The sequence below is a fragment of the Podarcis melisellensis genome (assembly GCF_964234715.1).
Source record: "Podarcis melisellensis genome assembly, chromosome: Z".
In the NCBI taxonomy this organism is placed as follows: domain Eukaryota; kingdom Metazoa; phylum Chordata; class Lepidosauria; order Squamata; family Lacertidae; genus Podarcis; species Podarcis melisellensis.
Window position 1 is genome coordinate 14,109,306 of NC_138547.1, and position 26,117 is coordinate 14,135,422.

The 26,117-nt window shown below is 41.1% G+C and overlaps 1 protein-coding gene and 1 long non-coding RNA gene across 4 annotated transcripts in view; both read right to left on the bottom strand.

The window, feature by feature from the left end:
- The window catches only part of MED27 (mediator complex subunit 27), a 164,909-nt gene extending 149,806 nt beyond the window's left edge, over positions 1 to 15,103 (bottom strand). The window contains exons 1-2 of one of the 3 annotated variants that reach the window (XR_014164689.1): positions 14,823 to 15,103; positions 12,727 to 12,871 (exon numbers count right to left, since the gene is read on the bottom strand). Coding sequence is in view for 2 of the 3 variants with exons in the window: in XM_081897196.1 (XP_081753322.1) it covers positions 12,727 to 12,871; positions 14,823 to 15,028 (351 nt within the window). In the remaining variant the exon portion in view is untranslated. The remainder of the gene's footprint in view (positions 1 to 12,726; positions 12,872 to 14,822) is intronic. The other 2 variants (XM_081897196.1, XM_081897195.1) reach the window with 2 other exon arrangements.
- The window catches only part of LOC309361908, a 212,947-nt gene that overhangs the window by 151,892 nt on the left and 34,938 nt on the right, over positions 1 to 26,117 (bottom strand). The window lies entirely within an intron of this gene.

Here is a 26,117-nt window from a genome sequence, read left to right on the forward strand (position 1 = left end):
GGTTATTCCGTGATACCTGGGGGAGCAGACACCCCCACCCCTGGAGAGGTTGTGTTGATTTTCAATGTCTGCTAATCTTTGCTCGATAAGGCTTTTGGCTGAGCGTAGGTTCATCTTTAAGGAGTCCGCTGCGGAAATTCCGATGCTCAGAAGTTTGGCATGGATTTTTCCTACCCACGGATTAACAAAGTCATCACGCCAGAGGCACTGAAAGAGGTAATGGTCGGGAAGCCTATGCCAGCTGGACAGCCAATAGCCAAAGACTCGCTTCCAGATGACAGTCTCCAATGATGCAATCCTTAACTCCAGACGTATGGCTGCGTTGCTCACACACATGGGGAGTTTCAGGAGGCAACGGAGAAACTGATTCTGCAATGTCCCCAGCGATATTAAATTGGACCCTGGGGCCCAGAGCGGGGCAGCATAACAGAGGGTGGAAACCACTTTTGCGTGGTACACCTTCAATGCAGAAGGGATGTGGGAGGCTCCGTCGGCTACAAAAAATTGGAGTAGAGTATAAAGTATTGTTTTCCCTTTGTTTAGTAAATACTGTATCTGTGGCTTCCAGCTTAGGTTGTAGTGAAAAAAGACTCCCAGGTATTTAAATTTGAAAACCTGTTCTAATTGGACTCCATCTAACTTCCAGCTGTAAGTTTTCCGAGACCTGGTAATGCTGAACCTCATCATCCCTGGCCACATTTTCTAGAGCTGATGGGAACTGTAGTTCAGCAATATTTGGAGGGCCTAAGGTTCCCCATACCTGGTCTAGATGGACTTTTGTTTCTTATTATATTCTTATTAAGAAGATAAGGTGTTACAACTGCTTGGTCCATCTAGCCTTGATCTTTCTTGTGATACTGGAAGCTGCTCTCCAAGGTCTCAGGCAAGGTCTTTCCCAGATCTGCCCCAGTATTACGGTTTTCCAGAAGCTTTTTGAACCACCCTACATTAATTGGTATCCAATTCAGTATGTTTGATTTTTGCCATGTTAATTTTATAGTTTATCCAAGATATAAAAAAAGAAGGTTTTTTACCAATTCCCAAAAGTTGTCAGAAATGAAATATTTGGGAGTTGGGAAGGAGATTGTTTTAAATCCTATTCAAACAAATGGTAAACTCTTTTTGTAAATTATTTTTATTAAAATATTTTAAGGCATGGCAACTCAGTAGCATAAACACTTCTCTTACACTGTTAAAAATTTAAGGTGCTGAAAACAAAGTAGACTAATTTTAGCAAACTGAAGATGTGTTTGTTTTTTTTAATTACAAAAATACACATGCTTCTCAAGGAGAATTCACATGGGAAAGGGAGCAGAATAACAATTCTGAAACTGTCCAATTTTGCTGGTATTATATCTGTTCACTGTTTTAATACTTTTATAAAATGAAAATTTTTCTGCCTTTTATCATGGAGAATTTTCCACTGAAGCTCTTTGAGATGCAGCAACTTGAATAAGAGATTTTGCATTCAGTGCATATGCTTCCTCGCAGAACTACTGGCAGCAGGGGAATTTGTACAAGAGAGGGGCTAGGGAAAATAAAGAATACAGTTCTGTGGTTTCTTCCCAATCTTAACACAGTTAAGAGACACTGGAGCATTGCATCCATAATGTTCCACTGTTTCAAGTACAACATGAAACTGCCTCGGGGCTAGAAGAAGGGCCATGCCTCAATAGCAAAGCATCTGCTTTGGATGCAGAAGGTCCCATGACCTATCACTGGCATCTCCCTTGGGGCTGGGAAAAAATCCCTGCCTAAAACCCTGGAGAATCTCTGGCAGTCAGTATAGGCAATACTGAGCTAAATGGACCAACTGCCTGACTCAGCACAGGGCTACTTTCAAACATTAAAATGATTTGAGGTTGTCACTTTCTGAAGTGTACCAATATTTGGCAATGCTGCAACCTGAGCAATGTCAGTTCTCACTTCCCTTAATTAGGCAAAATTGGATTCTAATATATCCCCAAAGTGCTATAAATCACTAACACCTTGTCAGTTCTTGGTGAGATTGAAAGTGTTAAGGCACCTTTATTTTCCAGCGGGCACCTTGTTTGTCTCCCATAAGGAACCAGATCCTATTTGTTAACAGAAGGCTTCTGTTCAACTTTATTTAAACTTTCATTCTATTATACCTTGGTCTCAACATCTGTCTGTGATTTAATTTTTTAAAATAAATAAATAAAATATATTTCTGTATTTAATTTATATATTCAATCAAATATATTAACTGTGTAATATAATGTTAAATATATTACAAACAGTTTAATTTACAATATGGAAATTTAATTCAATGTGCAGTCCATGGTTCTGTGGCAAAAACTCTTGTGGCCCACTTGGTCTGACAGGTTGGATCGCCCTGTGAGAAAAGAATCCCTAAATCAGAAGTGGGGTCAGGAGGCAGGGCAGCTGTAGGCATCTCTACCCTACACTGTTGCCCTAACGTTCTCCCTCACACACTGCAGAACATTTTCTAAGAGCAACATAGCTTTTGTTCAGGACTGTGAATGAGAGAAAGAGAGAATATTGTGTTTTTTAAGGTACCCCCCCCCACACACACACACACCAATTATCCTCAGGCTGAAATTCTTCGGGCATTCAACTTAGGAAATGCTAATATTGAAGTAAAGGCTGTGCTGCCAAGCAGCAGGAGCCACAGCAAAAACACTGTCACAGAGGCCTCCCCGCCATCACTTAGGAGGCTGAATCTTACAAGGCAGAACTGACAAAGCCAGCAGGATCCTGCATACCTAAGGAAAGCACCAGGATAATTTGGTTCCACAAAAGTATCCCATCTGCAGGGACACAAAAGCATCTACTGTGCTACAACAATGGCCCCTATAATCCATACTATATTAACACACACACTCAAAGATGGTATGAAACCATTAATGGCAAAATTGGCCCCAAGGTAGACAAGGTATTTGTTGTGTGTAAGGACTGCCATTAACTCACCTCCTTTGTACCTGAACAGTGCAACACAGGTGGCTCACTCAGTCAGATCCCAGAATACATGTTTAACAATAAATAACCAAGTTTTTCATTTTCTTTTTCCTTGGTATAAGCACAGCCACAGATGTTTATAGAGCAATCTACATGTCCCAATTAAATGCATGCTTTCAATAGTTATCAGCCAATGTCAAAGCCCTCTTTGTTCTGCAAAGCCCAGAGACAAGAACCTCAGTTAAGGGGTTTTTTCATTGTCATAGGTAGTCTCCTGCTGGAAATTTCTTATTATAAATGTGCCACCCTGCTGAGCAGAACCCTACAGGAATTAGCTCTTTTCAATTTCCTACAATACCTACTGTGCATCTCAACCCTTTCAAGTACAGAGATTTTTCCCCATTTGTCTAATCTCACTCTTTTGTTTTACATTGTTTAGGCAAGGAATATTTTGCATTGTTTAGTTGACTGGCATGGAACATCTTTAAAAAAAAATAATCCTAAAATTGCCAGCTACAATGCAAATGAAACAGGTGTGAAAGGGATTGTGGATTTCAACTACTTCTACAAGGGCACATGTGAAGCCGTGAATGCCAGTTCTAAAATGGGCTCATCTGATTAAGCATCTTCACACCACTGAAAGATCTACACCTAATTGAGGGGCTTCTATTCAGCACTACAAATGAGCAGTTTCCAATCAGTGCTATTAATAGTGTATAGGTGCTTGGTTCTAACAAGCTTGGTTCCTGTCAACCACAGCAACTTTACCTAATGTTCTGATTACATTTACAGAATAATTGAAGGTTTTCCTAAACCACAGAAAACTACGGGAATACTAGTCACGGAACCTACCCAAATAAAACACACACCCAAATCCTGTTTCCATTATTCTCTGACAGTAGATCGAAGATTAATGTTGTCAAATCAAAACTCTCAAATGCGACTGTTTATACATGTGCAGTTGTTACAACTGCTCTCCCTCTCACTGTTTATGTGGATTTTAATCACCATATGCCAACTTATAGGAAAATTGTTCCAGTGACACACGGTGGGGTTTTTTTGTAGGAGAACAGTTAGGATCAGGACCGGGGGGGGGGGGGATGCACATCCTGACGCTGTGACATCCTGACATCACACACATCCTGAAAGAGGCGCCAGGATTCTGATGGATGCTGGAGCCCTCCTGCCTTGTTTGCAAATCTGGGCGGGCTTTGGGAAGGTGATGGGAGGGCTCTTGGACCCATAAGAGCATTGCGCCTCCCTCCCTCCCTAAGCCAGGCAGAAGCTTTGTGGGCTTTAAGGAGAGCCAGGGAAACATTTAGGGGACTAGCCTAGTCCCCTTAGTCCACTGATCGCACACCACTGAATTATACAAATAAAACATATGATTATTTAAATATAGATTCTAGACACACCATACAAGCTAAAGCTTGCGCTTTTTGAAACAGGCAGACAAGCAAAATAAGTTTCAATATACTGAACTAATGGCATATCAGCTTGTTAATTTGTTTATTGCTTAATAAAGGTAAAGGGACCCCTGACCATTAGGTCCAGTCGTGGCCAACTCTGGGGTTGCAGCGCTCATCTCGCTTTATTGGCGAACCAGAGCAGCGCACGGAAACGCCATTTACCTTCCCGCCAGAGCGGTACCTATTCATCTACTTTGATGTGCTTTCGAACTGCTAGGTTGGCAGGAGCAGGGACCTAGCGACGGGAGCTCACCCCGTCACGGGGATTCAAACTGCCAACCTAGTGATCGGCAAGTCCTAGGCTCTGTGGTTTAACCTACAGCGCCACCCGCGTCCCTTATTGCTTAATACTGATCAATAAAAAAACTGTTTGCCTGTAACCTGCAAGAGAAAAATTCCCCGGGGAAAACACTGAATGTATTTATTTGCCAAAAGAAAGAAACATTCTTAGGGCTGGAGGAAAGATTTCTTCATTCCATCTGATTACCCAATTTTCCAGTAGCCCTCTGGTTGGGCAGCAATGAGCTTAGACTCTCCTGGAGAAGATGACTTGAGCCAACTGGGGCTATTTGGGAACAGATATTTTTAGGATGTTGCAAACTGCTTAGATATTTTCTTTTTTAAAAAAATGAGGCAACACATAAATTATATAAAATAAATAAAAATAAGGGAAAGTTATAAGGATCTCAAAGAGAGGCAAAGTTCTTACAGCAGGGCCCCTTCATAACTAGTTCTCTTGGAATCTTTGCATTTTCAATGAAGTGTGAGGACCTCTACGTCCGTTCCTTTGACTCAAGTCTAGAAAACAGGGTAATAGTCTTCTGTGCAAAGCAACAACTGAATATGATGCTTCGTTTACTTACTGAAGCCAGTTTAGGTATGTCAAGATCCTAGATTATAAATCCTGATAGCTTTCTCACTCTGATCCTAATCAAAAATGAAATTCAGAGTAGCAACATCTATTTCAAAAGCAATGATATCTCATTCCCAAGAGGGATCATAATGACCAAATACTTGTCAAGATTCTTCAACACATGCATCATTGCTCTAATGAAGTAAATAAAAAATGCTTTCCTTAATTGTATGAATGAAATCTCTCTGGAGAAAACTGGATACCTGAAGTAACAATATAAGAAGTGTTATAGAGAAATTTTGTAGAGTAAATCTTGTGGCCTGGGTAAAATGCAGTTCTCTGAGACCGTTAACATATTTCAATTTCACTTGTCATACCAAAGCAAATTAGAAATGTTTGAATACAATTAGAAATTATCTATTAAATTCACATGGAATTATGGCTTATTACAAGACAAAAAAAAGTTCACCTCAACACTGTTCTTGGACTCCTACGGTTAACAATTAATGACACTTTATTGCTGTTAAACTCAATATCTGTGTCTGATCAATACCAAGCTACCAAAGCAGTCTAACAAGTCTGAAACTCCCCTACAAGTACCTATTGATTTTTTTTAAGGCATGCAACAAAATGACCTACACAAATAACTGAGAATGAAACAGATAATTTAATAAACTAGAGAAAGTACAATGTTATTTCCCTTGGCTTCAATGTCAGAAAATCATAACTCATTATTGGTAGTTAGCACTCTTTTAAGGAGGGGGTTCTATATACAAAGGTGTGACTGCACAATAGTTCTGTTTCCCACATCTTGAAAGGATACCGTAGGGCTACAAAATGTTCAGAAAAGAGCAGTCAAACTGATAAGACTGGAATTGCTCCCCAATGAAAAAAGGGTACAGTTTTGGGGGCTTTCTCATTCAGAGAAAAGGCACATAAGAGAAGATATGTAAGAGATGATTAAAACTCTGCATTGTGTGGAGAAAGCGGTCAGAGAAGTTTTTCTCCCTCTCTCAATACCAGAACCCAGGCCCATCAAATAAAGCTGAATGTTTAAAGAATGAGAAGACACATAAGGAAGTACTTTCGCACACAGCAAATTGTTAAACCTATGGAGCTCACAACCAAAAGATGTAGTCATGGCCACTAATTGGATGATTTTAAAAGAGAATTAGACAAATTCCTAGAGGACAAGGCTATCAATGGCTACCAGTCATGACTGGCAAACTTCAGTGGGTTGCATCCAAATAGGTTTATCTCAGAGTTGACACAATTAAGTCAATTGTGTCCATTGTTTTAAAAGATGTAATCTGAATAGGACTAACCTTGGATACAGCCCAATATTAGGACTAGTATGCTTCCAAAGAGCAGTTGCTAGAAAACACATGGGGAGAGTGTTGTTGTGTTCAGGTCCTGCTTGCAGACTTCCCATTGGGCCATCTGGTTGCCCACTATGAGAACAAAAAGCTGGATCAGATGGGCCACTGGTTGGCCCAGCACAGCTCTTCTTATGTTATGTTTTTACACCCTATGATACCCTGGCATCACTTTGAAAGAGGCAGTCTACCCCTCCCTGAGTGGCCAGTTGCTTTAGGGCACCTGCAAAGCCCAGCACAACACCAGGAACAAGACCCCATAAATCAGCAACATAACAAAGCCCTATTCCAAAATGTGTGAACAGCACAGCCCAATTAGCTATGATAACCTCAACAGGCAAAAGAAAGTATGCAGTCTGCTGGAGGTTTACTTTTATCCATATATTTTAAATTGGTATTGAGATTTTTTTTCAATTTAAATTGCATTTTTTGGTTTTTCAAAAGAAACTTAAACATTCAAAAACACAATCATATACATTTCTAATAGACATCCTCCTCCCTTTTGTGGTTTCTTCTGAATTTAAATTTTCATACTGAATTTTCTACATTACTCCATCTTTAATTATTCTTTAGTTTCTCATAATAATCTGTTTAACTGCTTGTTTTACATTAATCCAGCTAATGAACTTATTTGCATACACTGAGAAAATGTTTTATTTAAGTTTGGTTTTTTTGTCTTTTTAGCTCAATTCCTTGTATTACCCTTGTACTATTCATCCCTCCCCTATTTAGTTCACATAATTCAACTGCCTAAAAATCTTTGGCCAAGAACCTTATGTACCACACCTTCAATGGTTCTCTAAAATGCATTTTTGAAGAGTGATCAGAAGATTGTTTCCCCTTCCCCCAAAAAATCAAACAAGAAGCAGTTTGCAGCATGCAAATATTGCAGCAAAACAGGGAATAATTTTGTCTCAGCTCTAGCTGTAAGAGCAGTCTGGAAGGATGGGAAATTCCTTTACTAAGACCAATGGGATGACACATCTGCATTAGCAGATGGCAGGGTCAACAGCCCCTGCAAAGATTAACAGAAAAGGTGTCAAAAAGATGTGCCATTTTAGAGTAAAGATTATCAAACTACCTATTTAAGATAGGTGTCCTACTAAAAGAGTTCTCACAAAGCTTTGCTACTGCAGAATCCATGGGAACATCTTAGCAGGCACAGCCTCAGGCATGCACTGGGGCTAGGGCATACAAGTGACACGTCAAGGGCAAAGTGTGCATGAATATACAAGTAACAATAAAGGAAAGCAGCAAGTGAGAACAGTGTTTAATCTAACCTCAAGGTACTGTACATAGAAATAATGTGTTGCTAAGGTGGCATTCCCTAATACTTCAGGACTTAATTTACTGTATTTGGACAAGAAAATATGTCTCATGTAGACACACCATATTTCAAGAACTACAAAGTTCACCCTACAACAGAGCACAACAAAGCCATCATAGAATCATCTCTATTCACTAAAAATGTCTCTAAACTGCCATCTGGATGCTGAGAAAGCAGTGAAGTTTGCCATGCAGAACTGGGGGTGGAGTCTAATCTGAATTTCAGCTGCTTACATGCCAAAAAGTTCACCATTGGACAATCTATTTTAGTGAACTGCACTAGAATAAAAAAGTTCAACTATTTAAGCCCTCAAACAGCCACCCCTACTAATTCAGCCTGAATTAATAAAATGCTGTGACTCGAGAATTCAGCTGCAAATGCGTTAGCTCAGACAGATTTTTTCACCCATTTCAACATCACAGAGCATAAGCTTTTGACACCAGTGTTATCCTACAGTGAATCCTCACATGCATTTAAATAATATTAGTTCCATGTATACATAACAAAGTGTATTCTTTGATGCCACCTACAATTTAGAAGTTTTTATTAAAAGCACACTACAAATGATTGCTTGAAGACCCTACTAAATGTTTTTAGAAACAGAATACACATTTTTATTTCAAACCACAAAGGCAAGTGAAAACACTGCACCTAAAATTTTGGTGATGTCAAATGGACGGCACGTGATCAGTCCTGCTCTACAATGAAAATGGCCCATGGGGGTTAAGAGAGATTAGGATCTGGCCTACTAGTAGGAGCCAAAAATTCCTACCCCTGGTTGAGTCTTACATTTACAAGCTGACACACACCTCAGGCTGGCACACTCCCCTCTGCTCCTTGGCACAGTTCGTACAGTAGAGATTGAAAGCATTCACCATTAAACTGAGTAGTTTTCCCGTTACATCCATACTTCAGAAAAACCACCCAGAGGACTTGGGTTATTGGGTGGTATAGAAAAGCAACAGGAAAAACAAAAACAAATTATGCTTAATCTAAACAAGCCTGTATCAAACTACAGCTTAACAATCTTGACTTGTTCAACCAAGCAAAGTTTAAAATTGAACAAACCAGTGTTTTCAAGTTCACATGTTATAGGGAACTCTCCACCTTTAACTGGATAATGGGTAGTATGTTCACTTAGGCTCATTCATACAACATGTCCAAATCAGACCACTGCCTCTTTATCTGTTATCTTTATAAGAACTTTAGCTCTTGAATATACTAAAATACACAGATTAGAGATCGTGTGGCATCTTAACTTGGCTTCTCTTTTTAAACACACACACACACACACACACAAATAGATTTAAAGATGTAATTCATGTTTCCATATGCTTTTTGACAGGCAATTAGCCCACTTAAGTGTTTAACTAACAAAGCAAACACCGTATGGTTACACCCCTTTCCCCATCCCTTTTCATTTAACATTTGCTCATACACACAGACACCCTCTATTTCTGTTGTCCATCTGTTTGCAAGTGACATAAAGCTGGGCTAGGGGTTCCCTTGCAACCAACATAGTCAAAAGTTGCATGCCACAACAGAAGAAATAGCTTTATCATATGCCAACTGAATCAAGTCTATTGGTCCACCTGCTGCACTTTTCAGTTTCCCACTCTATTTCAATCAATTTTCTCCTCTCCTCTCCCAGCCACTTTCTCTTCATCTGTCATTCAGCCCATTAGACCATCAAGCTCAGTATTGGCTTGCAGTGGCTGGAACCAGCTCTCCAAGGTACCGAGCAGGAATCTTTCCCAGCCCTACTGGGAGATGCTACAGATTGGACCGCCCTGTGCAAGCAAACTAGGTGCTGTAGTACTGAGCTGTGCCCCTTCCCCACTAGATTCAATGGGTTTTACCCTCAAGTTAAGCGCAAATACCTCAATGACAACTGCTCCCCATATGAACCAACAGGGACCCAGCGATCATCCTCTGAGGTCCTTCTTCATGTGCCTCCTCCATGAGAAGTGCAGAGAGTGGCAACAAGAGAATGTGCATTTTCTGTGGTGGCTCCCCATTTGTGGAGTGCTCTTCCCAGGGAGGCTCACCTTGTGCCTTCATTACATATCTTTAGGCACAGGTGAAAACATTTCTCTTTTTAAATATAACTTTATTGAATAATACAATCAAATTTCCAGATATATCTGCAAAAAACACAATTGTTTACATATATGTCAAACATAAACTATGAAAGAAGATAGAAAATAAGAGAAGGGGGGGAAAGAAAAGAAAAGAAAGAAAAAAGAGAAAGAAATACTGGTTTCTATAAACAGTAAACAGAATTACTGTTTATGAAAACCTTTCTCTATAACCAAGCCTCTGATTAACCTTCTATGGTCTTTAAAAAATGTTTGTGAGAAAGGGGGGCGGGAGTTATTGGTTGGTTTATGTTTTATTATGTACTTTTGTGTTCTCATTTTGCTTTTTTAATGTTGTGAACCACCCTGTGAACTTCAGATGAAGGACAGTATACAAATATAATAAATAATCATAATCAGACTATTTATATATCACAAGCTCAACAAGGAAGGCCCTTCTAATAATTTGGTTTCGTCTGCAGTTCTCTATCTACTTACTTGAATGTAAGGTAAGTCACATTGAATTTAACAGCCCTTATTCTTTTTTAGCCTGTTTTTATTACTTTTTTTGTTAGGAACATAGATAAACAAACAACAATGTAGAATGAAACTGAAGCCACAAGTATGTTACACACATTTTCTGTGAAGAGAAAACACCAATTCACACCTACAGTACATAGCTACATTTCAGATGTAGTTGTCCAAAAATCTATTAGAGGTCTGTCCAAAAGTTTGTTTATGAGCAGGAGGCATTTATTCCTCTCCTCTGATGAGATACAAACACTAACAATGGATTCCAGTCCCCAAGGAATGCGTATTCTGACTCCAGCCCCCTAACCGTCCCATTCTGTTGCCTCATTTCTCAACCACCGCTACACATCAAACCTTTGATCATCAACTTTGCAATGGGATAGGAGGGTGCATTGGGCCAATGATGTGTAATATCCAAGCACACAGCAGCCAACAAAAATCCAATCCAATCTTTAATGGGACATATTTTTGAGCAGATGAGTGTACAGGACTCTATTAATAGGGAGTAAATTCATGAGTTGAAAAATGCTGAAATATCCACGTTCTTTTACCCCTTTTTTTACTCCTCCCCTTAAGTCCACATTTTATCCTAGCTCAGCGATGTGTTTTATGTGTACAATTGTTAACGCATGAGCAATCTGGGCAGAGAAGGAAAGGGAGCTGTCCTGGGCTCTCAGCTCATCAAATATACAACACACCAGCCACAAAGGGGTCAAAAATTAAAAATTAAATGCAGAGAGGCAAAAAGTACTTCCATGCATCACAGCAACTAAATGCTCTCCCCTTCCAAATGACAGCAAAGAGTCAGACCAAAAACCCACTCCAGTGACTCCATATGTTCTTATTTAAAAACAGCTGCTGAGAGTGGGCAAAACCAATCCAACTAAATCAGTTTTGCATACATGCAAGAGTAAAACGTTGTCTCATGTTACTGCATCATAAAACAAGCAGGAAGTGAAAGAGATGGCCAGAGAAATTATTCTGAAGGAACAAAGAGTTACAGGTGACAAGCCCTCTTGTTAGAACAGACAACTGAAGCATCAATACCAGCTGATGTAAACAATGGAGTTGAGAACAAATTACTGAATTCAAAACGAAGTGGTGATTAAAGGGCAACTGCTGAGTGAGAATTTAAGTGCTTTGAAACCAGTTTATTACAAAAACATAAAAAGGCATAAAGAAGTGCTTAAACCACATTCTGAAGGCAATTATAGAGCACTAAATTAAAATAAAACTATACTTCCGCGTGCAGATGCAAGGGTGAGAGAGGACCTTGAGGTTTAGAGGCATTCCCAAAGAGGCAGAGGAGCTTATTGATGAAAGAATCATTAAGGAGTTAGCCAAATGGTTAGAGCTTCAAGAAGACGAAATAATTAAAGGCACAGAGAAAATATTCAGAGTGAAATCAGATGTCGCTAAAGCAAACAAATGGCCTTTCAATTCAAGTCAAATTAGAGATAATTTTGCAAACCAGTAACAAAAGAAGACTCAGAATTGGGGAGAAAGACATTATTATCCTAATGGAGATTCCTTCACACCTGTTGAAAGAGAGAGACAACTATACATTTCTGGCTGAAGCATTGAAGGCAAACTCCATTGTTTATAGGTGGGAGTTTCTGGAGGGAATCTCCTTCTTTAAAGGGAAAAGGCGGAGGTGTGTGACAGTGGACAAAGCTGCTTGAGTTGAACTCATTAGAACAAGCAAAGTTTTGTATTATGCAAATCAGTCATGCTTTTTATTTAAACATGTACACAGTTTAAAACATGAATGTCACCAGAGAGATAACTCCAATCAATTCTTAGAAGATGTCAAGGACTGAAAACGCACCTCCTTATGCTTTTGGATGAGCTTTTTAAACACTTACGAGTAGAAGAGGAGCACACAAATTTGTTGAGGATGGAGGATACAATTTTGCTTAACCCATCCCCATCATCAGCTTCTATTAGCAGCCTCTTAAAACAAGGACAGGGTATAGATATAGCTGCCATAGTATCATTTCTCTTGCACTATAGCACAGTGAGCTGCTTCTCTCTGCATCAAAGCAAGAGGCAGCTGAGATAGCAAAGCTGCAATAGCCAAGAATTTCAAACCCCTCTATATAACATAACTTTGACTAGCAATTAACATTAATACACTTCTTTTATTTCTTACCTTATTTGACCATTTATAAGCCTGAAGCAGCTGGCTGTAGAGGGGTGTTTTGTCCTGAACAGGATCTAAACTCAACAATCCACTATTGTGGAGAGGATGGTTCTCCGATGGCTTGCCTACAAGATTACTTAGACGTTCCAGTTCACTAAAATAAAATGAAAAGCCATTAAATTATGGTATTTAACACAGCATATTTTGTTAACTCTTATGTGGTTTTGTCATATTTTACTACACAGTACTAGCACAAGCAGGGCAGGTTCATTCACTGGGCTTCTCAACATTGCACATCACTGCTAGTTACCAAGAGTACGAGGGGCAAGGGGAAGGCACTGGGAAGCTCATTGTAGGTGCAGTGGTGGGAGCATCGGATATGCTTGTTTATAATTATATTTTGGGAATGATTCATGTTCTTATGTAGCTGCACTGTTTTATACTTTCTGGATGTCCCATGCTCATATTATAAAGTAGTTGTGTTCTGTGTTCTAAATCAAGCACTTCTAGGAATTGTTTCTTTTTGTTTTCCAATGTATTTCTCATTAATAAAAAAATTGGTGTGCAACAAGCAATTTTTTTTAATGAAAGTTTGTCCCAGTGAAAAAAGTTTGAGAATCAGTGTCATAAGGCATCACCAGTAAAAAGAAACAAACTGGGAAGTTATAGGTGCTGGGAAAGACTCTGAGTCAGAGACCCTGGAGAACCACTCTTTTGCAACTGGTGTACAGGTCACATGCCCTCACCCAAGCTATCTCAAAACTGTCAGATTAATAGGAGACAAATATAGGATCCCCAAATGTGCGTTTGGACCCTGCGTCTAAAAAGTTTGAAGACTTTCAGTACAGACAGGGGAGCAAGGTAGATGCATTCTCCAGCTCTCTTTATACTTCATACCCTCAAGTGTTTTCACCTGGTTGGAATGCATTGTGGAAAGAAGAAAATAAAATAAAAAATCATTTACAAAAAGAGAGAAACGTGTTCCTGAACTAAGTTTATGCCTCCTGCTTTTATGGATGGAGGATAGAGAGATGGTTTGAGAAAGTAGTCTCAAACTACTCAGTAGCATTTATACCTGTTGCTCCACCCACTTTTGCCTCTAGCCACCCACCCACCACAGACATGTGGCCCTCAGAAGGCTGCCTAGCAGGGAATGTGGCATTTCATTACACTTCTGGTTAGCATCCTCTTTCTTTCCCATTAACCTATCTTTTTTCAGTTTTTGCCCCTGGGCTGGGTCTGCTGGTCATTCCCCAGCACCTGACAGTCACAGCAACACCCCAACCTCTTAACACAACACATCCAACAATTAACAACCATGCTCCCTTCTAGCTTGCCCCAAACCATATAGCATCCAGAAGATAGACTGCCTCTGGACCTAGAGGTTTCACTGTTGTGCTGTGCAGAGCATGGAATCTCCAGTTAACAACAGCATTGCTGTGGCTTGTCCAAACAGCACAGAATTCAGAAGGGAGATTGTCCCAGAACCTGTATGGTTCCAGAACAGTGTGCAGCTGTGGCAAGCATGGCATCTCCAACAACAAAGCTTTCAGAAGGTAGATCATCCCTGCTGTGGAAGTTCCACTGCACAGGTGTGGAGAGCATCTCCAAATATCAACCACTACCCTTTGTGGCTTGCCTCAAACCAAGTTGTATTCAGAAGAAAGTATTGTCTCTGCACATGGACGTTGCACTGCAAAACTGTAGACAGCATGGCATCTCCAATTAATTAACAGCAGCTACTCTCCCTTGTGGCTTGCTATGAACGAAGCAGCATTAACCTGCCCGTGGTGATTTTCACGGCATAACTCTTCAACGAACAGCAGCAGCAACCCTCCCTTAAGGCTTGCCCAAACCCACATAGCCTTCATAAAACAGACTGTTCCTGAACGTGGAAGTTCCACTGTTCAGTTGTCACAGCGAATTAGCATTTCACTGCACTATTGAATTCCATATCTAATTGGGGGGGTCGCCTTTTTCTCAAGCATTTCTAGCCTTGTGGGAACCAGCTCCCTATCCCAGAAACGGGAGGAAGGGAGGGGGGAGTGTCGCCCAGGGCAACCTCCTCCTCGGCAGATCTTTTTCCTCTTTCCCTTCCTCCTCACCCCAAGTCTCGGCTGACGGAGTGGAGGCTCTCTTGGAAGCTGGAGACGAAGCTCTTCTCTCGGCCCTCCAAAGCCTCCTTGTTGCGCCTGCCGTCCTTGAGGCAATCGAAGACGCGCGTGACGCTGGAGCGCAGCGCTTGGATGGCCGAGATAGCTTGGGCAAAAGCCTCCAGGTTGACCCCGGCGCTTAACACCCCATCCGCCATCTTTGGCCAGCAACCTCCTGTCGGAAAGCCGGAGCGCGAGGATTTACTGAGAGGAGCGCGGGGAGGAGGACCCCGCCGCCGCCGCAAAGCAGGCTGGGAGATGTAGTGCACGGAACTTGGGCAAAAGAGACTGAGGGACGCTGCTGTCGCAAAGCAGCCTGGGAGACATACCCCCCCTCCCTCCCCAAAAAAGCGCGGAGAATGAATCCTAAAGGGCAAGAAGACGCTTCAGCCACAAAGCAGGCTGGGAGATGTAGTCCGCGGGACAGAGAAGTTTTTCAGGAGATGTAGAGGCGTGGGATTGAAATCTGAGTGCTTTGTTTACCTCCTGTCTGCCAGGTTACCTGTCTAATGGTCACTTGATTGGATTGCCTGGGGAGCCTGGCCAGTCTTTTGTAATGTTAAATACTTAGTTCCTGAGCCAGGTCACAGCCTCACACCCTATTCATATCTTAAATGTGCCCTTAAGACAGTATTTGTGAAGGAAAAGACAATGGGGAGGCTTTCCCATTTTCCTTGCAGAGAAAACATTTGCTTAGTTTGGGAATCAAAATGGTTTCAGGTCGGTCTTCCTGTGCTGATCTATGTACAGTGCTTGGTTGGTACACTTATGAACATTTAACATATATCTAAGACCTCAAAATTCCTATCACACCAGTCACAATGAATAATGCTTCCATTGTTTTATCTTATGCATCATCCACATCTGGGCACTAGAGATGGCAGATTAGAGAGAGAGAACATTTTCCTTCCTTGAAATCACCAATGAGGCAAGATAGTCACTTAACTCATTGCCCAAAAAGAGGATATACACCCCCCCCTTCTTTCCTCTTAAGGAGCTTAAGGTAACATAAATGCTTCTCATCTTCTCCATTTTGTACTCGCAACAACCTTGTGAAGTAAGTAAGCCCTGATAGATAGTGGCTGGCCCAAAGTAATCCAGTGGGCTTCATGTCTGAGTGGAGATTTGAACCATTTTCGCCTAGGTTCTGGTCCCAACAGGAGGTACAAATTTGCATTGTGATAGGAATTTTATGGTCTTAGATATATGGCAACGTTCATAACCACACGTACATAGATCAGCACAGGAAAGCCAACCTGGAACCATTTTGATTCCTAAACTGAGCAAATGTTTCTCTGCATGGTCAAAATAGAAAACCCTCCCCATTGTCTCTTCCTTCACAAATCCTGTCTTAATCTGTGTTTGAATAAGGGTGTGAGCCTTATCATTACAAAAGACTGCCCAGGCTCCCCAAGAAATCCAATCAAGTAACCTGCCAGACAGGAAATAAACAAAGTGACAGGAGAAAACAACATGCAAATGTTCTGTTTTAGACCGCCTTATCTGAGGGGTGGTCTTAGGTTACACCCCTTCTGTGATGAATGCATAATGTTTCTGGGGGTGGTCTTGATCTAGAGGATGGGAATTTCAAAAGTCTTTAAAGCCCTTGCATAGCATTTTTGGGGGTCCTCTTCCTCTCCTGCGTGTGAGGGGAGCACCCTGTTGCAACAGATCAATAAAGATCAAGCTTACTAGCTGCTTTGCTTCTCAATATTCTCTGGTTGGCCTCTGTTATTTTCTCCTACCAATAGGGAACCTATGTAAGGACTCTATATGGGCTCTTGGATACCCCATAAGGGAAAAGGGCATATTTTTATTTACAACAGCATATAATCTCTTTATAGACATTTAGACAGATATTTGCATGTTTAAAAATCAAGGCAATTAATTTCCCATGTTGTTGTTGTGGTTGTTGTTTAGTCATGTCCGACTCTTTGTGACCCCATGGACCAGAGCACACCAGGCACTGCTGTCTTCCACTGCCTCCCACAGTTTGGTCAAACTCATGCTGGTAGCTTCAAGAACACTGTCCAACCATCTCATCCTCTGCCGTCCCCTTATCCTTGTGCCCTCCATCTTTCCCAACATCAGGGTCTTTTCCAGGGAGTCTTCTCTTCTCATGAGGTGGCTAAAGTATTGGAGTCTCAGCTTCAGGATCTGTGCTTCCAGTGAGCACTCCAGTGGGCTGATTTCCTTAAGAATAAATAACCTCAAATAAATCATTCAGTTAAGTCCAAGCTTGGATCATCCAAATCAGTACTACTATAAATTTGCCCCAATTTGTTTTGCACCCAACCTCCAAAATAAAATTCCCTTCAGTCTATTGATTCCCCCCCTCAATTCAATATCAGTCACCACATCATTCCTCCAACCCCATCCCAGAAATGAAATTAAAGATGAACAGCATGCACTTTGGATGATGGAAAGAGAACACTGTCTTGCACAGCCATTGAAAGACTCTGCTGTCCAAAGGAGTACTGGGGAATCTGGTCCTCCAGGTGCTCTTTGACTCCTGCTCCCATTGTCCTTGACCACTGACTGGCAAGAGTTGATGGGAGTTGGAGTCCAACATGTGGAGGACAGCAGTTTTCCCCTGTAGCATAGGGTGAGAGGCAATCATCTGCCCCTACTTATTCTACCACTGTTATAGAAAAAAATAGGATTGGTGTTTACAGCCCAGCTCTCCATCAAGGGATTCAGTGTCAGTCAGGGAAAATTGAGTGGAGTCAGGATCCAGTGAAAGCAAAGAAGATCTTTATTTTTCTGCTGCAACAGAGTTCACACACACATACACACACACACACACACACACACACACACACACACACCTTTCAAGGACCCAGAACAAAGGTGTGCAAGAACTTTTGAAGACTTTAGAAAGTATTAGCCCAGCCCCTTAGCCAAAGACCATCCAAAATGCATTATACATACATCACAGAAAAAGGCGATCTACAACAGAAATTTGATAGTGTGGCTTGTCTCTCTTGCATTACTGATTGCATTACCAGGTTAGTCTGAGCCAGTCTTTTGAGATGGTAAATACCGTATTTTTTGCACCATAACACTCACTTTTTTCCGCCTAGAAAGTAAGGGGAAATGTCTGTGCATGTTATGGAGGGAATGCCTATGGGTGGCATGCCTACGGATTTTCCTCCTCTAAAAACTACGTGCGTGTTATGGTCGGGTGCATGTTATAGAGAAAAAAATACGGGTACTTTAGTGCTTGAATCCAAGTCACAGGCACACCCTATTCATATACAAAATACACCATTAAGAAACTGTTGCAGGAATTTATGTTTGGTTGGGGGGGGTTGCCCCTCCAGCAGATATCATGCACATGCAGCCCACTACCAAAATCAGCACAATCACTTTTGTGACTTTTGTTATTTGTCCCCACAAAACACTTCATCACAGTTTCTTCCTATCTATTCAAAGCGCCTTTGCTACACAATACCAAATGTAACAATTCACTGATAAATGTATCTATGTACTGGTTCACTAGGAAAACTTCAGAAATTAATATAAACATGTGAGCTCAGCTACTCAGCAGCCCCTCTGCCTGAGTGATAATTACTGGCATCCTGATACCTGAGTGCCAGACAGGTAGCCATTCCAGAAATAACCCAGATGAAGACAAAAGGGTGTGATTACAGTAAGGTGGCTGGGAAACAAGGAAATGTAAACATCTATTTTGTTAAACTTGTTGGGTGTTTGGTGGAGGGCAAGGAGAACCATGGGGCAGGGTCCAGGATGCTCAGATTACTGCCACCAGACCTCCCCTTTCATGATGTAACCATGATATATTAGTGCTGTAGTTTGGGGGGGGGGTGTAACATAGGGATTAGCAACTAATAAAAGTTTGGGTTCTCTTTTGTTCGGGGCCTCCATCTTTTTCCACCTTGTGGCAGGTGGGAGCCCTGTAGCAACAGTCTTCAATAAAGACTGGCTGATGTTTTGCTACTGGCTGATGTTTTGCTCTGATATTCCTGGCTGGTATCCTTGTTTTTTGTCCAAGGGAGCCCTCAGATTTCTCCGTTAACAACAGGATTTGTAGCATTTGCAGCATTTGCATTTGCATAGAACTACTGGGAAAGATTTCTCCGAGATATTTCCTTCTGCAGAGGAAACATAGAGTCTTTAGGAGAGCCAAGATGGCTTCAGGATTGCTCACATGTACTTTTTCAGACATGTAGTTTATATATTTACGTATGTGTGTTTACCTTGTGCACTTATGAACATTTATTTATTTTTGAGACCTTGGAAATCTTTTAACCATCTTTTAACCATATTTCTTGTGAGCTCTGCACTAATCACTGACCCCGCTCCATTGGTAGGTTTACAGCACTATCCTACTCATGACTTCCTCAATACATCCCTTTGAGCAGATAGGAGTTCAGGTAATGATTGTTCACTCCCACCACCATACATTATAATAACTTTTCCAGCTCTCTCAGTCAGCCATAACACACACAGCCTCATGTTCTCAACAAGAGAATGAGAAGATACGAGTGCTCCAGCAATTTTTCCTCATGTTTTTCCACTTATAAATTCTGCAGAAACACAAAGCTATCCTTAGGATGTGCTAATTTTGTCCACATAACTTCTTTGCACTGTATTTATTTTTAGACCATTTTCCTGGAGAATGGCTTTATTCCCTTTTCTTCTATGCTCTACACATAATACTTAAAACATTGTGTGGGAATAAAGTGCTGACACTCATCGTCTGTTTTACATAATGCCCTGGGGAACCAGGCTGTCTTTACTCCATCTGTTGTCTTGTGATGTAAGGCTTCCCACATTTAGAATTCATAGATACTCAGGGTTTGTCTATGTGTTGTAACTTTGTCTATGTGTTGTCTAAGGTCCATTGTAGAGCTTGCACAGGTTTAACCAGCACCAGACCTGCAGGTTCTGTACTGATAAACTTGGTGAGTTGGTAGAGACACTGCTGGTTTCTTTCTTTGGAGAGTTCAACATGAATCACTTTGCAGAATGGCAGACATTTGCACCTCATGATAAACCATGGTTTATGCAAGAGCTGCAGTGAGCCTTCTGGTTGCACACTTCCCTCTCCTGTGTGGCTGGGAGGAGGACTTTAACCTTTTTTTAATACATAACCATTGTTACCTGTTTTGCAGAAACTAGGGATCATGGTTTAACATAGTGGTTCTCAAAGGGTGTGGCATTGGTGTGCCAGGACAGGAGGGGATGGCAAGTGAGTGAAGATTCAAGTCCATTTAAACATTTCAGTGTAGAATAGTATGGTATATTTTTAAAAAATGATTTGGAGAATATAGATAGATATCTTTTCAAAATGAGAGCGAGAGCATCAAATGATACTGAGGACAATCCTAGTTGAAATCCAGAATCACAGTTTGAACAGTATTGTCTATTCTACAGTTCTCCATGACATATTGTTGTGAACAAAGATTTCAAAGTGACAAATATGAAAGATCAGAAAAGAGAAAGGCTTCTTTGCAGTGCCATAGCTAGGGGTGGGGTGGGGGCTAGCCGAGCTTTTTTGCCTTGAGTGAAGCCTCCAGAGGGGTGCCATAGAGGTTCCCAATCTACGTGTGTATGCAAATGTACATGGGGATGCCAAACTATGGTTACCAGATTTTCTTCAATGAATCCGGGGATACTTTTTTTTTGAAGCTGAGTAGCAACAGGGAGTCAGTAGTGGGGATGGTGAGGCAAAAGACCCTGGGCCCAAGCACATATGCATATTGTTTAAAGGTGCAAAGCCCTTCTTTTGCACCCTGTGAAACATAAGTGCGCAGAGTTTAAAAAAAGACACTGGGCAATGGTGTGCTGCCCGCCTGTGACTCCCAAGCCTTCCCCGATCTCCTGAGCCCTTCCCCCTTTGTTTGGGGGAGGCTCGGGAGTTATGGGCAGGCGGCTGTTGCCCAGGAGGGATGCAAGGCGCATGGTTTCCCTGCCAGGCAAGGTGCAAAGCCGTTCTTTTGCACCCTGTGAAACATAAAGGCACAGAGTTTTTTTAAAAAAACTGGGCAACGGCCAACCGCAACTCCCGACCCTCCCCCGATCAGTCAGAACAAAGGGGGCAGGGGGCACGAGATCTGTACTGCCAGATGTCCCTGGTTCCCCTTCAGCAGTGGTGGCGACAGCCTCAGCAGCTCAGAGCCAGCCTGGTAGCACATTTGGCTCTGGCTGGCTTCAGGAGCTGCTCGTTGCCCGCTGCCATGGCACCCACTATTTTTCCTCTCCAGAAGTCCCCATATGATGTATTTCGCACAATACACATCATATGGTGACTTCCAGCGAAGAAAAATGCCGGGCATCACGGCAGTGAGCAGTTCCTGAAGCCAGCCAGAGCCAACTGCGCTGCCAGGCTGGCTCCGGGCTGCTGAGGCTGCCACTGCCACGTTTTCTGGGGACATTCCGGGGATGGAATTTGTCCGGGGACAGATTTGCAAATCCGGGGACGACTGGTAACCCTATGTCAAACTGGATCCCCAGTAAAATAAATTCCAGTTCCGCCCCTGCTTCTTTGTATTGATGAGGAGATGAGAGTTCGTCTCAAATTAGACCTAATATAAATGAGATTACCCAGCAAAAGCAAACTCACACCTCTCATTGTGTTTGTATACATTCTTAAGGTCACATATATAAGAGGCTCGTTTATAATTATATTTTGCACATGATTCATGTTTTTATGTAGCTGCATTGTTTTATTCTTTCTGGATGCCCCATGACCATACTATAAAGTAGTTGTGTTCTACTGCTAGGAGTTGTTTCTTTTTGTTTTCCAATATATTTGTTATCAATAAAAAAAATTGTGTGGCACAAGCAAATTATTATTCTGAAAGTGTGGCCCAGAGGAAAAAGTTTGAGAACCACTGGTTTAACACTTGCTATGCTCATTTTCAAAACAAGCCAAAGTCAAACATTGAGTTAATGAAGCTGATTTGTTTAACTGACAAAACAGTAAGCCATGGTTAAATAAAACTGAATGCGACCAATAAGAGCTACAAAGCTGCAGTTAAGCATACAGTATTTTATTGTATTTTGTCAGGGGAACCGCCTTTGGAACAACGACAACAACAATGTTCTACTTTGTGGCTTTAATTGGTGCACAATTTCATACTTCTTTATGGTACTTCTATGTGTTTTCTTACATAGTAATCTAGGACAGGGATGTTAGGATTAATTCCCCATGTTGCAGTCATGGGATTGTTTATATCACACGACGGTGTATGCTTTCATTCCACATTGTGGGACGTGATGGAGACAGGATGTTTATATTACTGTGCTTCCGTGATGTAGGACATTTGTCCTTTTGTTCTTTCTCTTTGCTGTCTGATGCTGAAGAGGAAGGAGCTGAGCTAAGATGCTCTGAGTTTGTATATGTAAATAAACATAGTTTAGCCAAAAAGCTGCACTACTGAGTCTGAACACTGACAGCCTATACTTTGCTGATCCTGAAGTGTGCTGATGCCTCTTGGCATTAGTCGCTGTGATGTTCAGGCTGAAGAAAGCTTTTCAATCTCCCGAAGGACTGACCAGGAGGGAGAGAACATGCCAGTCAGGCATGTGTCACTACTGGATTCCTACTCATGTGTAGGACCTCCTGAAAATGGTTATGGGCCCAGGGATCGTGGCCACAGAGGACAGCAGGCTCAATGCCAGCCAGAAGGGACCGGGGACTGTTTCTGTCCTGGTTGAAGCCTCCGGTAACTGGTGGCTTATAACGCCTCAAATGCTCTATAGCTGTAAACATGTGTTTAATAAAGTTTGCTCACACTTCAACTTGCAAGAAAAGGAAGCAGTGAGTTTTTGTTTTTCATTAAGAGTGTGTAAATTTGGGGCTTTTATGTGCTTATATTTCCCCTCTTATATTTACATTGCCAAACACTTAACATTTAGGCAGTAACAAATTTAAAGTACAGTACAGCTATTACCCAATCTTGGAGAATTCAAGTAGAAGGCACCCTACTGCTTAGAACTCCCAGTATTAACAGCTGGAGAATATAAAAATGGAAGTTCAGAATGCAGATGCTTTTATTCTTAATTACATATTCTTTATATCGCAGAGGATCCATTATGCATGGAGAGAGCCAGTGTAGTGTACTGTAGTGATCAGAGTATTGGTCTAGATCTAGATTACAATGGTGGGGAATATGTGGTCCTCCAGATAGATTCCCAGCTCCCAGCCAGCATGGCCAGTGATCAGGGACTACTGGACCTACAGTCTAGCAAAAACTGGAGGGCCACAATTTTAAAATGTGCATTCCCCCCATTCAACAATAAAGTATACTGTACTAATGTTTTGATTCTGAATATAAGGCATTAGTTCCATGTTCACATTAGTTCAGATGATCCCAAAGGGAGGGGGGAACACTTTTAATGGAGGAAGTTGTGGCCCAGAGTTTAAAATACTACAAAACCCAACTCAAAATAGAGCTTCTGTTTTGTAAAGCAAAAAGTTGGGGCAGAGATTGGAAGTGCTATAGCTGGAAATGATACTGGAACAAGGCACTTATGTTATGATAGAAGCATTGCTTTGGTACTGATTGAATGTTGATTTTGATCAGAAGGGAGGCACTGCACTTATTACTAATCTAGTTGGCAACTTTCTGCCCCCCATCCCCCTGGTTTTTCCATCTTTGAAATCTGCATAATACATCAGATTCAGCATGCTAGGAAAAACCTGCTCCTGTTGAATTTCTGCTGCTTCTGCCACCATTAAAAGCACAGGGATCTTTCTAGGCAAGAGATTGGTCTCCAAAATGCTAATGAAACATGGTGAGGCAGTGGCAGGTGCTGCATACCCTCTTCAGGGCTCCAAATTGGGACGTTAGCTCTACTGGGCTCATTATAAGTTGAATATCTCTTGAACATTATTGCAGAGGCATTCAGTATTTGCTGACTCTCTAAATCTGCTTCGCATCTGCCAAGACCTATGTCACAATAGTCTAAGCTCATGCATATTTTCAGGACACCACTTAACATGTGTAACTGCTTAACTTAACCTTTTTGTATTCAAGGCACAGGGAGATCCTGCAGTAAGCTGAACCTGTATTTCCACTGCAAGGCCCATAATTTCCCCTCACGCACTAGCACTGATTTGTCGTATATTCTGGCAGTCTGAAAATTCTGGAGCAGCCTTCAGGTAAATTTAATAAATAAAAGGTTATTTTCTTATATTAAGTATAAAATTGAACAATGCAGTTAGGATAGCTCCCCCCCCCCATTTAAAAATGTGTGTTATTCATTCAATTAATTTATGTTATGATCCCGCCAGAACGTTAGCGTTTAGTCACAATGGCAAATGATAACAATACCTTCTGGGATTGTCAAAGCTGTCAAAAGAGCATTTAAACTTTGTACTATCTGTTTTGGAGAAGAAGGCTAACACATTTAAGTGTTTGTGAAGTTGCTATAGGGAAATCATTTTTTAAAAAAACTAACAGCAACCTTAAATTGATATTTGTTATTTTCAGCAAAGGGGGGGAAATGAAAATTCCCTTTGATTCTTTAGATGTATTAAGCAGTTATGTTTTTTTTGGTTCTGTAGCACTGTCTGCTGCATCCAGGAATAAGAAACTTTATATAGCACCATTTCCTTAAAGAATTGTATGGCTGAAGTGCCTCTATTGCTTCTTCCAATTATGCTGAACTTCTGAAAGCATTTGCACTGGCTGCTAGTGAGCTAGCAAACCCACTTTAATATGCTGATTTTAATGCATAAAGCTCTAAATGGCTTAGTAGAAGTCCCTTCCCCAATACTGAATCCTATGGAGAGAGTTCTATGGTCAGTTGGAAGGGACCCTGCTTGGGGTTCCACCAGCCAGTGTTGCTGGCAGGCTTATGGCACAGGACAAGCTACCCTTAGTGGCAGCACCTCATTTGTGAAACGTCCTCTTGAGTAACATTCAGCTGACTTCCACATTAACTCCGGCCTAAGTTAAAAACATATCTATTTATCCTTTGGGTTCTTAAGTTGATGCTAACTCTGGAGAAGATGATGCTGGTTATATACTATTGCTGATTTGTGTTTAATATTTTTGTTTATCCTCTTGTATATTTTTATATCTCATTCTGTTGTAGAATCTATATTGTGAGTCACCCGGTGCTTGGAGGAAGGGCTGGGAAGAAAAACTACATAATAAAGACTTAATAAGGCAATTGGTCCAGATCCGGCCCCTGGGCCTTAGGTTGCCTACCCCTGAGTAAATGGAAAATCCACTTGGGGAGTGCTTGAAAAATAGCAGGAGGGGGGAGAGTTAAATAGCCCCTGCCAATTCTCCATAGAGAATATGTGCTGTTAAATAGCACAGTTAATGTGTACAGTGCTTAAAAAAAAAATCAACTGCAGCCTCTTGAGTGGGTGTTGATAAGTATCAGTATCACAGCAGGCAAGGAAGGGGGATATCACTTTTGGGAAGCTACTGTTTGCATTGGAAGAGCATCCCTCATAAGCAATTTCAAAAGAAAGGGTGCAAACCTGATAATCATTACCCCTGCTTCCCCTTCACTATTTGCTATTTGCATTTTTTTAAAGTGCAGGTCAAATGCAAAGACACATTTAATGGTCACATCTTACTTTGCCCTCACTGTATGCTTTCTGTGAGCTTTTATTCTTGCTCTTTCACACATTGTGTTTAAAAATGTGAAAGCTACTCAGATGTAGGGGAGAGAGAGGTTAAATAAATGACACAAATATTTACAAATGAGTGAATTTGATGATGTTTAGATTAAGAGGCCCATATTTCAGCACTATGAACCTGAACCCCATCATCCTTTTTTAGGTCATGTTTACGTTAATGTAGGAAAGACCATAGCTTCTGCAGCTGGGCTTGCTCAACATCATAATAAAAGACTTCATTCTGCATTGCTGTCAGCCTAGCACCTTAACACTCATACAGTACTAAATTACATGAAAAATGTGTGAGTTAAAATACAAAGGGGAGAGAGAGGAAAAAAAACATTTCCAAGAAATACTTGTTTTGTTTTTTTATGTACGTAACACTCTGTCCCCAAATATTTGTCCATTTTTTATCAGCAGAAATAATTGGCTGCTGGCTCTATTTCATATTCATTTTGAAAAGCAATATGATCAGCTGCACCATGAGGTGTTTTTTTAAAAAAAAAAAATTCTTAAGACTTTGGGATCAAGTGAAGAATCTGGTGTAGATCCAAATGAGAGGAATATATTGTTATTTTAGAGTCTGAATAATTGCTTGAAAACTGAGTTGTGAAGACATTTGAAGAAGAGAGAGAGAG